This window comes from Podarcis erhardii (genome assembly GCF_964252035.2).
Source record: "Podarcis erhardii genome assembly, chromosome: 1".
NCBI lineage: Eukaryota > Metazoa > Chordata > Lepidosauria > Squamata > Lacertidae > Podarcis > Podarcis erhardii.
In genome coordinates, this window is record NC_138497.1 from 31230816 (window position 1) to 31246910 (window position 16095).

General features: G+C 43.7%; 1 protein-coding gene across 1 annotated transcript in view; it reads right to left on the minus strand.

The window, feature by feature from the left end:
* Nucleotides 1-305: 305 nt before the first annotated feature.
* IFT43 (intraflagellar transport 43) overlaps nt 306-16095 on the minus strand; it is a 47006-nt gene continuing 31216 nt past the window's right edge. Inside the window, exons 6-9 of the mRNA XM_081866551.1 lie at nt 5079-5151; nt 4576-4651; nt 3930-3992; nt 306-594 (exon numbers count right to left, since the gene is read on the minus strand). Of these exons, the coding sequence (XP_081722677.1) occupies nt 475-594; nt 3930-3992; nt 4576-4651; nt 5079-5151 (332 nt within the window). The 3' untranslated portion in view covers nt 306-474. The remainder of the gene's footprint in view (nt 595-3929; nt 3993-4575; nt 4652-5078; nt 5152-16095) is intronic.

Genomic DNA, 16095 nt, shown 5'->3' on the forward strand with positions numbered 1-16095 from the left:
CAGTACAAACTTGTGAAAAGGTCCAAAAGGTCTGGCTGCATGGGAATCACTGGTGAAATATCTAGAGAAGGCAGAAATTGATAAAATTAACTGATCTGATTCATAGGAGAAATGGTAGTTCTTAGAGTTCTATGTTTGTTGCAAAGTGGTAAGCTTTGACAAGATCTTGTTTTTATAAGTATTTTTATTGATCATCTTGATCAGATTGTACTAATACTGTAATAGTAATACTCTTTTTAACCAATTAAACTGATTAACTGACAAGGTTGGAGCCCTCGCAAAACACACCATGAACAAAAACCTGCTGAGCTCTATTAAGCAAGTTTATTAAGTGGACTAAAATGATTCCTCAGATACAAAGCATGGGTTCAAAATATAATGCATTAGTAATCTGTAGTTGTGCCGGTGTGGTTGGCAGCTGTGCCTGGTTAGCAAAGGAGGCACTCCTGACGGTCACAGCTCAACAGCCAAGGCTCAAGTGTTCTTAACTGGAGCGAGGGTCTCCTCCTTTTCGGCCTGCCCCAAGTCCCACTCACTCAGAAGCTCCGAGGCCACCTCTGTGTAGAGATGATTCCAGTCCCAGCTGATATCATCCTGCCAAAAAAAGAAAAGAAATACTAAGTGGAAAAATGTCCCAAAGCATTGAAACGTAGTCCAAATGGCAGAAAGAATGCCATGTCTTGTCTAAAAGCTACTTCATAGCAGTAACCCAAACTCTGCTAGAAAGCCTGAAGGTTTGACAGTGTGTGTTTTGATCCATACCACTTGCAGTGCTGCCATTTTATATATCACTGCCAATTATACTGTATATATGATCACAGTAATTGCAAGTCCTCTAGGACTTATTCCAAACAGGGGTTTGGACAGGTTATATGACTGAATTGACTTTGGTCGCCCTGATGGATGACCTATATCGAGAGAAGGACAGGGGGAGGAAGAGCCTGTTGTTCTTACTTGATCTCTCAGCAGCCTTTGATACCATTGGCCATTGTATCTTCCTGAACTGTCTCCATGAGATGAGCACTGGGGTCACTACTACACAGTGCTTCAGTTCCTACCTCCAAGGCTGGTTTCAGAGAATAGTGCTGGGCAATTATTTTACAAGCCCCTTGGCAATTGTTTTTTGGGGGGCTGCAGAGTACTATCCTGTCCCCAATGCTATTTAACATCTACATGAAGCCACGGGGAGAGGTCATAAGGAGAGTTAGGGCAAGGGGCTAGAGGTCCAGCTGACCTCAGTGGCCAGGAGTGCCTTTTACCAACTTTAGTTATAGCCATTTCTGGATTGGGATAGTCTGACAGCTGTTGTTCATGCACTGTTAATTTTGATTGGATTACTCTAATGTGCTCTATGCAGGGCTGCCTTTGAGACTGTCCTGGAAGCTGCAGTTAATACAAAAATTCAGTGGCTTGACAGCTCACTGTGGCAGGATCTTGCCATCACATTATACTGCTGCTGAAAGAATTGCACTGGCCGCCAACTGGTTACAGGACCAGGTCCAAGCTGCTGGTACTGGTATGCAAAGTCCTACATAGCTTGGAAACAGGATACCTAAAAGATTGTCTCATCCTCCTATATACACAAACACTTGCTGCATTGTTTGTTTGGCACAATGTTGTAATCGGGCCTTTAGGGTAGATAGATATGTTGATAGATAACCAGTATAAATTTATTTTTAAAGAATAGTCCACAATCCCAAGAACAGGAAGCTTGCATTGTTAAGAACAGGAAGCATATACAGTTGTACCTTGGTTTTCGAACAGAATGCGTTCCGGAAGTCCGTTCAACTTCCGAAATGTTCGGAAACCAAAGCACGGCTTCCGATTGCAAAGGCGTGCCAGAAACAATAGTGGAAGCCGCATCGGACGTTTGGCTTCCCAAAAAAAGTTCGAAAACCAGAACACTCACTTCCAGGTTTTGATCATTTGGGAGCCGAAACGTATGAGTACCAAGGTGTTTTGACAATCAAGGTACGACTGTATGGGTAGAAAGCTGCCAACAGGAAAGGATTGAAGCAAACAGAAAAAGAAGTAGTTACAGATAGGTAGCCGTGTTGGTCTGCCATGGTCAAAACAAAATAAAAAAATTCCTTCCAGTAGCACCTTAAAGACCAACTGAGTTAGTTCTAGGTATGAGCTTTCGTGTGCATGCACACTTCTTCAGATACACTGAAACAGAAGTCACCGGACCTTTCTATATAGTGAGAAGGTGGGGAGGGGTATTACTCAGAAGGGTGGTGGGAATGGGTGATTGGCAGATAGCTGCGATGAGCCTGTTGACGACTCTTAACGACTGCAATAGGTCTAACAGGAAAAAGCAAGGGGTGAGAAGGTGAAAAATGGCTTTGTCATGTATAATGAGATAAGAATCCAATGTCTTTGTTCAAACCAGGTCTCTCCATAGTTTTAAGTTTGGTGATAAGTTGCAATTCAGCAGCTTCTCTTTCCAGTCTATTTCTGAAATTCCTTTGTAATAGAACAGCTACTTTGAGATCTTGTATAGAATGTCCTGGGAGATTGAAGTGTTCTCCTACTGGTTTTTCTGTCTTGTGGTTCCTGATGTCGGATTTATGTCCGTTTATTCTTTGGCGTAAGGTCTGGCCTGTTTGTCCAATATAGAGAGCTGAAGGACACTGTTGGCATTTTATGGCATACACAATGTTAGACGATGAGCAAACCTTTTTAGAACTAAAATACCCAGCAGATGAAGTTAGACAACAGATCAACAGAGCCAGACTGATACCCAGAGAGAACTTGCTGCAAGACAGACCCAAAAAAGAAAATAACAGAACACCTCTAGTCATCACATACAGCTCCCAAGTTAAAACAGTACAACGCATCATCAGAGATCTACAACCTCTCCTGTACAATGACAGTTCTCTTTCTCAAGCTCTGGGAGGAAGACCTTTCATTGCCTCCAGACAGCCCCCCAATCTTAAACAACTCCTAACCCACAATAATACTATAACCAGACTTAACACGGACACTGGCACCAGAGCCTGCAATAAACCCAGATGCCAACTTTGCTGCCACATACACCCGGACAACACCATTACTGGCCCCAACAACATCACACATACCATCTCGGGACTATTTAATTGCTCATCGTCTAACATTGTGTATGCCATAAAATGCCAACAGTGTCCTTCAGCTCTCTATATTGGACAAACAGGCCAGACCTTACGCCAAAGAATAAACGGACATAAATCCGACATCAGGAACCACAAGACAGAAAAACCAGTAGGAGAACACTTCAATCTCCCAGGACATTCTATACAAGATCTCAAAGTAGCTGTTCTATTACAAAGGAATTTCAGAAATAGACTGGAAAGAGAAGCTGCTGAATTGCAACTTATCACCAAACTTAAAACTATGGAGAGACCTGGTTTGAACAAAGACATTGGATTCTTATCTCATTATACATGACAAAGCCATTTTTCACCTTCTCACCCCTTGCTTTTTCCTGTTAGACCTATTGCAGTCGTTAAGAGTCGTCAACAGGCTCATCGCAGCTATCTGCCAATCACCCATTCCCACCACCCTTCTGAGTAATACCCCTCCCCACCTTCTCACTATATAGAAAGGTCCGGTGACTTCTGTTTCAGTGTATCTGAAGAAGTGTGCATGCACACGAAAGCTCATACCTAGAACTAACTCAGTTGGTCTTTAAGGTGCTACTGGAAGGAATTTTTTTATTTTGTTTTGAGAAAAAGAAGTACATGTTCTGCATGGAGAAGGACCCAGAATCAATCCCTGGCATTTCCAGGTAGGGCTGGAAAAGACTGAAACCCTGCAGAGCAGCTGCAAGTCAGAGCAGACTACACTGAGCTAGATGGACCAATGGTCTGACTTGGTTTAAGGCAGCTTCCTATGTTCCTGCTGAGCAAAAATAATGGTCTAGTTCTCCTCTTGGCCCAGAGCAAACTCACCTCTCGTACATCCTGTTCTGGAGCTAGAACCTTACTGAGCAACTTCAGGTCAACCTCTCCATCCTGTGGGAGCGCATAAAAACGTAATTCAGATCCAAGAACAATAATGGAAACGCACATGTTGCACACATCTGTCTTGCTTCTGGATAACTTACATTGCCGCTAATGGAGCAAAGCTGTTCAAATGCATCAGCCTCTGGATGAGAAAACCAATCCAAAGAGAAATTTTGGCACTCTACCACCTGGAAAAGCCTTTTCACCTTGGGAAGACTCTGTAGCTAGAACTGCATGAGAGCTTTCTAATTCTCCAGAGTTATCCACATGCTGAGCCTTGGCTCAAAGTATAAAACGGAGTGTGCTTATTCCTTCTGGAGGGAAGGGAGCTCCACCAAAGGAATTATAACAAAGGGATGGACGCTGGATTGAAGTACAGATCACTAAAGTGGGAAGTGAAGAGGAACACCCAAAGATGTCTCAGCAGACACTGCAGAGCATATACCATGCAGATCTGCCAAACAGGTACTTAACATCTTGTGTTCCAGAATGGCACTATCAGTAGAATGCTCACCTTATTCACACAGTCTCACCATGAAAAGGGACACCCTGGGGTTTCTGGGAATATAGATTTCTATCTGCCTGCACTCACCAAGGTTTGGAAAGCAGCATACTTCATGAGGTCATTGTCCAGGTCACGGTAGGTCAGCACTCTGTTCACCTGAACGCTGCAATTGGGGACAGAGCAAGGAACCAAATTAGAGCACTCCACATCCCTCACCAGAATCCATATGTTCCACTTGGAATGGGTTTACTTGCTTTATTATTGTATATTCCTTAGTTGTGACCTGCCTTGAGATCTTAGGATGAAGGGCAGTTAAGAAATATTATGAAGAAATAAAGCAGCTCCATAAATACAGACCTGGTCTTAATAAAAAGTTCGTGTTTCTTTGGTTGACACACATATTCAGAGACCATAGCAGCTGTTCTCTCTCTCCATATGAAAACAACAGAGTTTATCATAACCACCTGTTATTCGTAGCAACACCAAGTAACTGCTCAAGCAAATCACAACAAAATCTGAATGAGTGGGGTCCACTTATGACTACCAGTTCAGCACAAGGAATTCCATGGCAGCTGTGATCCTGCTGTTACCTGGGTGGGGCTGCAACCTGCATGGCAAAGTCTTCCTCTTGTACCTCCTCCAAGTCAGGGATCACTGGGATATCTGCAAGGGATGGAGGAGTCATAAGGCTGCAGAACTACCAAAACTTTCCCTAGTTTTCTCAGTGTGAAAGTAACGTGGAGGAGTCATAGCTCAGTGTTACAGCTCATGCTTTGCACACAAAATGTCCAGGATCACTTCCTGGCGCCTCCAGTTAAAAGGATCACATAGCAGATGGCGGAGAAGACCTCTGCCTAAGATCCCGGAGAGCAGTTGACAAAAGTGGAAAATCCTGGGGTAGATGAACCAATGGACACCAGTGTAAAGCAGCTTGGTATGTTCGTACAAGGTATCTCTGAAAACACCAGAGACCCACACTGCAGGGTAAATGCCTATGTGGCTCCTGCACCCTCTTTACAATTAAATGGATGAATTTGTGCTCCAGTGGGAAGAGTATACAGATCCCAAGAAAGAAAGAAAAGCAAAAGGCTCTCTGTAAAGATTTGAGGGATAGCCTGACTGTTATGACAAACTGCCAAATATTACCCAGAGTAATGTTCTTGCAGTCATGTGGCAAAGCATATGAGCTCAGACAGCAAATAGAAGATGAACAGGATTATCTCTGTCTTGTTGCTGGCCTCCATCTGTCTCAAGGGACAGTGGAGTGCACCTCTGGGGGTGAAGTCAAACTGCTGAATTAGGAGCACTGAAGTAACCTCCCTGGGGCGCAAGCCTGGACAGTGTACCGTATTTTTTGCACCCATAGGACGCACCTAGATTTTTTGGGGGGGGGGAATAAAGAAAAAAAATTATCCCCCCCCCCGGTGGGGGCTGGCGAGGGGGAAGCCCAAGCTTCCCCCGACCCCAGCCCCCAGAACAGGCTGCTGCCTGCAAGCCTTGCGAGCCCGGCGGGATCTCTCACCAGGCGCGCAAGGCTTGCGGACGTCTGCACGGGGCGTCCTCCGGAGGGCGCCCCGTGCTCCGCGCTGCAGGCTGCCACCCCAAGCCTTGCGCGCCCGGCGGTACCTCCTGCCGGGCGCACGAGGCTTGCAGACACCTGCGCGGAGCACAGGGCGTCCTCCGGAGGGCGCCCCGTGCTCCGCGCTGCAGGCTGCCGCCTGCAAGCCTTGCGCACCCGGGGGAACTCCCGCCGGGTGCGCAAGGCTTGCGGATAGCTTCCTGAAGCCTGGAGAGCGAGAGGGGTCTGTGCACACCGACGCCTCTCGCTCTCCAGGCTTCAGCGAAAGCCTGCATTTGCCCCATAGGACGCACACACATTTCCCCTTCATTTTTGGAGGTTCTGGGCTGCCCAGATAACAAGACCCTCCCCACTCAGTCTTGCTGGTGTGGTCCAAAGGAAAACACAGCAATATATTTGTCACCAGCTTGGCTGCAGGAGTTGCCAGAAGGAGGCATACAAGGCGCCATCCAACTGCCTTAGAGATTCCACTCTGGATTTGTGTAGGGTTTACTCCTTAGCCTTTTCTTCTCCCAAAAAATCCCTGGTTTAGGTTTAAGATCAGAGTTTTCCATTTCCTAGGTGGGCTACCTTATTTCTATTCTATTTATGTGACAATTCAGACTGCTGGGCTTCAAGCTTCCTCAGGCTTTGCCTTCATACATGGCTCAATGTTTTGTGAATAAGGCTGTCTCTCAGGACAGCGAGAGTGAAATTAGCTATATTTCCCCCCCAGGCAAATATTTATAGTTCTATGCAAGTACCTGCCTGTGTCCACCCAGCTCAGTTCTGTCTACATTGACTGGCAGTTACTCTCAAGGATTTCAGAAGAGATCTTTCCCAGTCCTTCCTGGAGATGCCAGGGATTGAACCTGTGACTTGCTGCACGCAAAGCATGTACTCTACCGCTGAGCCAGTGGCCCTTCCCCAAGCTGGCCAGCCAGCTGCCTGCAAGCAGCATCCAGCTGACCAGAACATGTTGACTATCTGCAGCTATGGATAGTTCACACTAGTCTTGGTTTCACTGCATTCTAATTTTGAATTTGAATACAGTGGTGCCCCGCAAGACGAATGCCTCGCAAGATGAAAAACTTGCTAGACGAAAGAGTTTTCCGTCTTTTGAGGTGCTTCGCAAGATGAATTTCCCTATGGGCTTGCTTTGCAAGACGAAACGTCTTGCGAGTTCTTGCGAGTTTTTTCCCTTTTCCTAAGCCGCTAATAGCCGCTAAACTGCTAATAGCGCTAATCCGCTAATAGCCGTGCTTCGCAAGACGAAAAAACCGCAAGACGAAGAGACTCGCAGAACGGATTAATTTCATCTTGCGAGGCACCACTGTAGTGGATTTCATTTTTCTTTTTCAATGCCAGACATTTTGGCCACCCTGGTATGATGAAATACCCCATAAACACTGCATTTCCAGTGAACTAGCCCTTGAGCAGCTGAGCTCTAAAGTATGTACCTCCTCTGGTTTTAAGAAGCTGGCGATCCCTGACTTGTTCTGATTCTGAAAGTGGTTCCAGAGTCATACATTCCTCAGGAAACTGGCTGGCAAAGCTCTACTGTGATCCTTTACTCCACTGCCTGAAATGAAAGGGAGATGGCGCCTTGGCAGTGAACAGGCTGCTTCCAATTTTCCAGTTTGCTTTTCTAACTAAGCATTTGACTGTTTCCAGCTCTGTCCAGTCTGCAGCCCAGGCTGAAATGAATATTCAAGAGCTGGAAAGGAGCCCTGCCTGTGGAGTCTGGGGTCCAGGACTGGGTCTTTAAAAAAATATGTGTTTCCCCTTATAGCCCTCTCCCAGTTCCGAAGTGCACAGGTCCCATCTTCCTATCCGCTCTGCATCCCTGCAGGCTTCCCTGACCCTGGCGGAGGAAGTGCTGGTCCATCTGCAGCAGGGCAAGGGTTAGCCCGGACTCTTGACAAGAGGGCTGTTTGGAGCAACCCACACAGTGGGATTTCTTTCTAATTGGCTGCCTGGTGAAGGGGCTGAATGAAACCGAGACTGAAGCCAGAGCCAAGCTAAAGCAAGAGACGGTGACAGCTTGGACAATCTCTGCAGAGTTGTGCTTTCCAGCTCCCCAACCACTCAAGGACCTGTTGCCTTCAACGGAGCAGCTTTCAGCTCACAGCAACTTGGATAAAGAGGAACCAGAGAACTGGAGGTGCCATCTTTGTGCCAAACAACACAGAGATACTCTGTGGCCACCTCCTCAGTGCCGTAGCACAGGAAGGCCGGTCAATGCTCATGGAAGATTTGCATAAGCTTATTTCACAGCAGAGGCTCTGGCTGAGCAGGCCACAAAAGAACGACAGAAAAATAAAAAGTGGTGAAAGATAAGCTGGAAACAAATCTAAGACCTGAATCTGTACGGAACTGGTGGCCTATCAAAGGTTTTGCATACTCAGTCAAGTCCCTTTTAGGAGCTGGTTCTTGCACAGAGAAACCTGCCTTTTAAGTACACTTTCTGAGTGCACGAAGCTCAGCAGCTATTCAGAAAACATAGATTGAAGGTATTACTTGGGACCCCTTCATGCAACCCATTTAGTATGCCAGGTTCTGCAGCATACACTGAATATCGTACTTGCTTGAAATTGGCAGCTAGCCAAGGCCAAACTGATTTCACCATGTGCTGTTAACTCACATTTTGCCAGGCTAAAAAGGCTTAATGCAATTAAGAAACCAGAGGATCAGAATCATGAAATCAAGAGGAAATACCAAGAATGATGAGGCGCCAAGAACATTAAACTAAGTAAGGCTTATTTCTTTTAGGTAAGGCTTCTAAGTACGGTATATTTCTTTCAGGTAAAGCTTATGTCTTTTAACTTATTCATCTTGTTCATTGGAAAAACACATAAATAGAACCATGTATGATTTTTTTTTTTTTTAAAAAAAAGATCTAAATGTGCAGAAAAAAGTGCATTATTATCCTGCATTATTATTTGGGGAACCTCTTGCCCGCAAGTCAGATTAGGTCTACCAGGCATCTTAATTTGGTCTGCCAGGCCATTTTCCAGAGCCACACTAACTCGCCCCATACCTGCTGCCATATGATAGCAGGGGTCAGGTAGGTAAAGCCTTGGCTGCAAAGGAGCAGTTGGGAGCCTTAGGATCCCCACCTGATTGTTCTACTGCAAGCAGTTTTTGCACCAGACGCCTCTTAAATTTGCTCCCAAATGCAGTCCCCACTGGGATTGGTTCCACCTGGGAGCTCCCAAATGAAGTCAATCCCTGCATTTGACAAGAATATTTGCAGCTATGGTTTGAATTCAAGCAGTGGCTGCAAGAATTGGGAGTGCACTTAGAGTACACTTCAAATTCTTTGAAACTTAAGGAAGATGTCAGGTGATTGACAGCTGGACAGACCTGCCCACCTGTCAAAAGTGGCCCACCTGTCAGATCAAGTTCTCTACCCCTGTGTTATCAGATATAGGGCTGGTAAAGCTTTAGCAATAAAGAGCTGTTCAGCAGCTCAAAAGTTACATTTAGAGGCTTTCACAAGTACAGCATTTAAAAGTCAGCCTTATTTTTTGCTAGAGGTTTTAGTGAAAACATATAGAACCTATTCCTGTTAGAATAAAATGATAAATCTAATAAACATTTCTCAAGGGCGAAGTACCTTCATAAATTAGTTCCCTACAGATTAATCCACATAGTTCAGATAAGAGAATACAGAGAACAGTACAAGATGCATATCATCAGAGATGCTGATCAAATACAAGAAATCTCTCTCCCCCCCTTTACTTTCATTTCATTTAGAAGCATTTGCTTCCAAAACCTTTATAGTAACTCACACAGGTACTCCCTGAAACCACTGGCCCTGCCAAACAGTCTGCCTCAGGCAACCCTTGGCCTGTTGACCAGTAACTGTATCCCCAATGTTCCCAGTTGTTGTCATATGAAAATCCTGAAGGCAGAAGAAGAGATGCCTGATGGAGTGCATCTCAGCTAGGGAAATGAGTCTCTATGGGTGGGAAATTTCAACATGGGAATTTCTTTAGTTGAATCCCTCATCCTAGTTCCCACATTCCCAAATAATGATGCTAGACTCTAGAAAGAAGCCACATGAGAAGCAGGGAACAATGCTGCAGAGAGAGTAAAAAGAAATTGGTGGATTGAGTTTCCCTGGGAATCCTACAACTCTGAAAAACACTGACCTAGTTTGTTCTCAGGAATTATCCAAAGCCCTAAAATAATGCTCTCTGCTGTGCTGTGCCACGCTATGTTCCCATTTATTGACCTGCCATTTTCAATAAGCAATTCAGCATGGGAACTCCTCCAAGTATAATCCTAGTTAGTTGCTGTATCCAAAGAATGCAAGAATGCACACCTCTAGAACTGTGTACATACAAAACTATATAAGAGCAGAGGTTGTAGAAAAGTGAGATTTTGAAGGCCAGCTCTCTGGGATCCTCCCTGTTTTGTGCACAGCACTATGAGAGGCTTTAAAAGCAAAGGAAGTGAGCTAAGTTTTATATTTTAACAGAAGAAAACTTCAGCCAGACACAATTCTAATTTCTCTGCTGCTGCAAAACTTTGTTTTATTGAATGCTGTTACCTTCTGCATCACGTTTAGGGAATTTTAAACAGGCAAATGGAAGAAGGTATCTGATTGAAGATGAAGTTAAGTGAAAGAAATTGGTCTCATTTAGCACATGACAGGATTCATCTGTGTTCTCGAGTCCACTGAGGTAGCATCATGGGCGTTTCATATTCATGAGCTGCTGCGACACTGTGTCCCCGCATTTACAAAGCACCGTGTTCAGCAAATTCTGTCCCTGTGGACACCCCATGCATTTCATGGTCTTGTCAGAGAGACATCAAACACGCCAGTAACCAAATACCAGAAAATGGCTTTAATTAGTGCATCTCAATTCGATAATTTTTCCCTCTAAATAGAAAAAGGAGGAATAAAAATAGAGAAGTGGAAAGCAACAGGCTAGAGTCTTCAAAAAAGGCAAGGAACAAGGAATGGAGGCAGCTTCTGTGGAACACACAAACAAGATTGAGTTCTCTCTCCTTTGAGGGTAATAAGCAAACCAATGAGGCATGTATAGATGCCCCAGCCTCTCTGGACCACTGGCCAGGGCATAGATGGTGGAGGGTTACAATTTACTCTTCCAGCATCAGGTCACACTACCCACTGGTGATGCCATTCACAGAGAAGTGGGTTTCAAACCTTGTCATTAAAAGGAAAGTCATAGGCCTAAAAATATGGAGACAAAAAAGGGGGCTGTCCAACTTCCTGAAAGCATTTACGAACAGCTGCAACTGTGCCAACATGCTGACCACAGCCAGAAATTATCTAAGAAGCTTTAGGATGATCTCATCACCATCATAGCCCTTGCCCTATGCTGTGTAGTGCCAAAGAACACCACTTTATAAAGGCCATAATTTTAGGAGAAAACAAAAGCAAACTGCATTTTATTGTCTCTTAAATCATCTAAACCTTGATATTTGGTTGCCTGTTCTGATTTGGGGTGGGAGAGACAAGGAAGTAGCAAACACATACCCCCTGCAGCAAGGTTGACTTCCCTTCCACTAAACAGTATAGTAAAATAATTGTTGCACTACTGCCTCTGTGTTGAGAATATTCCAGAGAGAGAGGAAAAAAATGTGGGTGAACTCACTTTGAATGACTTCTTGGCTATCCTTTTAAATAGATTTGTAGAGTTGGAAAGGACCTCAAGGGTCATCTCACCACTTGGTAGTTACCTGGTTCTTCTTTTTTCCCTTTCTCAAACATGGGGGCAACATTTGTGCGCCTCCCATCCATAGGGCAGTCAACATCTAGTCATTTAGATTCATTCATACTGAACATTAATATAAGATCATAAGAAGGGAGCCCAGCTCAGCAGCCTGAAGGCTGGATGCTCCCCACTCAGCCATTCGCTCCAGAAAGACAACCATGTTCAATGGCACTAAAAGCCGCTGAGATTCAGTAGCGCCACATTCTTCTGTCTCTCTTCTGACACAGTCTCTGTGCTAAACCTGGCCTGAATCCTGACTGAAATGTGTCCCAAAAAATCAGTTTAAGAGAGTCTGAATCTGGTTGGCCACACCTTGGCCAGGAAGGGACATACGCCACTGGGCTAAAATGATGGGTACCATCTAGGTCCTAGGGAAGGCTTCGTCAGGAGCAGTTTTGCTAATGTCCCTTGCAGGTACCTGAAGATCACCCCCATCTCTTATAGAGACATTGATCACCTTCCTGAGGCCACTTGGTAACCTTGGGCCAGTCATGGCCTCTCAGCCTAACAGGGTTTTGTGGGGATTAAATGGAGAGGGGACGACCCATGGATGCTACCTTGAGCTCCTTGGAGAAAAGGTGGGATACAAATGACATAAAATCAATCAATCAATCAACTGAGACTCATCCAACAAGATTGCATTCCGTATATTTCACTAGATTCACCTGCTGTAAAAGGTGGAGTTGAAGTCCTAGAGGATGCAATTATTCTTAAAATGCCTCACAAACATATCACAGTGGGCTTTCGATGGTTGTACCACGTCCCACAGTTCAGCAGTTAAAAGGTTCTGGACCTTTTCAGACTTTTATATACTGGCTGGTATGTGTTTGCGCATAACTGGTGGAAACTGGCAGGGATGTTATGGGAATCCATGCTGTTTTTCTGTTGTTTTAGGGGGGGTTTCTGCTGTTTCCCGCCTTCTCTCCTAGGCTGAGCATGAATTTGGCTATATGGTCATTCCACTGGTGTAGCTGCCGTGTATCTCTTGTCCCAACATGAAGTAGTGTATACAGGATCACTCTGCTCATGCTTCTGTGCCAAATAGTTAACTAGCTGTGTATGCTAAAGGCTCAGATTCTGGAATCAGTTCATCCCCCCCCCCAGCAACTCTGCCTTAATAAACAAATATGTGAAAATTTGTGATTGGCCATTTGCACATCGTACTGATAACAACTGTGGAATGTAACTGCCTGTAGATGCTAAAAAAGAAAATACACGGAACAGATTTCAGTTGTCCTCATATTAATTGTATAAATGTTGCCTGAGGGCGTGATGCAAAGATTACATCTGTAGATGCCATAAATTATTACTTTCTGGAGCAGCTAGTTCTGAGCTGTAGGTAACAAAAAGCAATTTCTCATCTATCACCAAGTGATATACACAAATTGGTCCAAACAGTAACAACAGCTGGAGCACCGGAGAACAGGATGCTGTACTAATATAACTAAATGCAGTATTTCTGAAGCCAAAAATGTGTCTAAACTCTCAAATACAGTATCATTTACCTTACAAAAGATAGGATACCAGTTTGGAAAAAAATGAATAATGCAGCTGCTACTGAAGTGCCTAGAAACCAAAAATCAAAATAAAGGTATATCCCCATTAATTAAAACAACACCAGAAAATGTCAACAAATGCCATCAATGCAAAAAAATGAAATAAAATGCCATTAAAAGACTAAAAGGCATGCTTTAAAAATAAATGCATTTTTGTTTAATTTTAATTATGTGAAACAACAAACATATTATATATTATATTTTCCTGCAACTAAATCAAGCTGTATACTCATACAAGCCAATCTAGCAGCAAAATCCTGGACTTTAGTATGCTAATGTACAAAATATGCCTGGAATTCACTGTCATAGAACAAATTCTAAAAAATAATTTTCAAAAGTCCAAATCTTTTATTTTGTTAGACTCTAATATAAGTAGGTATCTTTAGCATTTGTGCTGTGTCCCAAATATTTTTGGTTACCAAAAGAAACCAAAAACAACCAACTGAGGAAAACATCTCTGATGCACTGGATATGAATAACTGAATCAGAAGCTTCTTCGAATTCCATTTTTTAAAACGAAAGGCAATGAATGAGGTAAGGCATCACTTGTTTATCGTCACAGTGGAAAAAGGTAAGCAATTGGGGGAAAAGGTAAGCAATTTGGGGGGGCGCCCTGTGGAAATTTTACAGAGAGTACAAATTGTACAAATCTCTGAAACAGATTGTGAGTTAGCAGAAAGCACTCACAGAGCTGAAAGAATGACTGAGAAACTAAGTGATTAAATTGATTTTTAATTAAGAACAAAGTCTTGGAAAAAATAATCCCAACTAAATAGACAAGGCATTGGGATTTTAAAACATGCATTACCGCAAGACAAGCAAAATAAGGGGCAAGAAATAAACTATGATGTATTACAGTGACCTTCTTGAGTATCTGAACTCATATTGCAATTCAGCCCCAAAACATCTGTGTTGCCAAACCAGAAAAGGATGGGAGAAATCGTCATAGGAATGCAAAAGCTCCATGCAGAAAACAAACCTAAGAGATCAAATCACCATGTTGTGAGTGTGGAAACACCAAGAGTCCAGAACTCAGTGCTCATTCATCTGCTACATCCCACACCCTGCCTGCAACTCAACTTAGGTTCACTGCCACCATTCAGCCCCTTTAAGCAGGTTTCTCATTGTGCATTATAGATTTACTTCAATTGACTCGTGCCAAAATCAACACGGATTGACTCAAAACTGCACTTTTAAGTTGCTACTGTAATTTGGTCCTGTGAATTGACTTGAAGAGAGACGAAAAAGAAATGTGGCTATACTCCTGACTGCCAGAATAGCAATGGTGGAAATGAACAAATGGAGGTGCAGCTGTCTTGACCATTTTGATCGTAAGCAATCAAAAGGCCTTACTCATTAAGTTCACTGATCTTATTCCCATTGGTTTGCAACTGGATCGTGCCTGTTGCCTTCAGTATCTGCTTTCTGTTTGTATTTAAGACATACTGAACTCCACTCTGCAACATTTTGTTGCAGGTCCAACTTGTTCAGACATGTTACGTTGCCCAATACTAGATCATGCCAATGTTGTGTTATAGACTTCCTCACTAGAATGTGGCACTAACTGCCTTTGGTGATAGGGGAATTGGCAAGATGGACCATTTACCTGACCTAGGAATGCTGTTCTTAACGCTTCTCCTTGTTCATCTGTGTGTCATTTCATGCTCAGCACAACTACTTGGCTTGCTCCATCCTTTCAAAATACGCATATATGTGACATTGTAATTCTTGCCCACGTTCATTTTCAAAAGACAAAACTCAAGAGGCGATCATTATTATACAGTTTTATCCTACAGTTTAGTCTTTGGCACATTGAGTAGAGTGCACAGGGTATGGAAGAAACAGAAAACTTCCTTCTGTAATGCCAGTTTGGTGATTTTTGCCGTAATATGAGGCAAGAAAGAAGTTTCTTATAAGCCTCTCATTGAATTATGTTAGGGAGCAGGTATGTCTGATTCTATTTAATCCGTTTCATGCTCCACTGCAAAAACAAGACAAACTACATTTCTTTTATGCTAAATTCCTTAGGGTTTTTTTTTATTTAAAAAATCTTATATATATTTATTAAAAAATGCAGCTTTGATCGGTAGCACTCATGACATTTCCACATCCAGAAACTCCTCAGAAGCCCCTCCCTCCCTGCACATGAGGCCACCACAGCTGACAGCCAACTGGGTTTGATCACAGCCACTTGGAATCGGATTTTCATAAGACAGACGAAGAGCCTAACTGCTGCTTTCTTTCTCACTCCTATCAGATGAGAAACGGGGGGGGGGGGGGGAGCAGGTCCTGAGGGAACAACGCTACAATCAAGGGCTATGCGGTTCTCTTGCTGTCCCTCTACAGCTGCAATTTTCAAAGAAGCATGCCTCAGGCACTTTCAAATGATGGTGTCTCAATTCTGTAATCATATTTCAAGAGCTTTTTCTTAAAGGGTCTTTTAGGTAAACCTAGTCCGTCAACTACACTTATGGACTCAACAATCACAGCTGCCAATAGGACTGTATATTTAGGGTTTCGCAGAATTGTGCCAGGAAAGCACTGCGTGCCAAAAGCCCGTTCTGAAGCAGGCATGCTTATCATTGCCCATCACCATTACTTCAAGAGTGTGCACTGTACAACTTTGGCCTTTCCAGGGAAACACTAAGCCCCTCTGTAAAGAAAGGGACTCGAAAGAGCAGCACCACACTAATGTCTGGTGCCTACACACTATGTCATTTCATTGCATGTATGTACAGTGGTA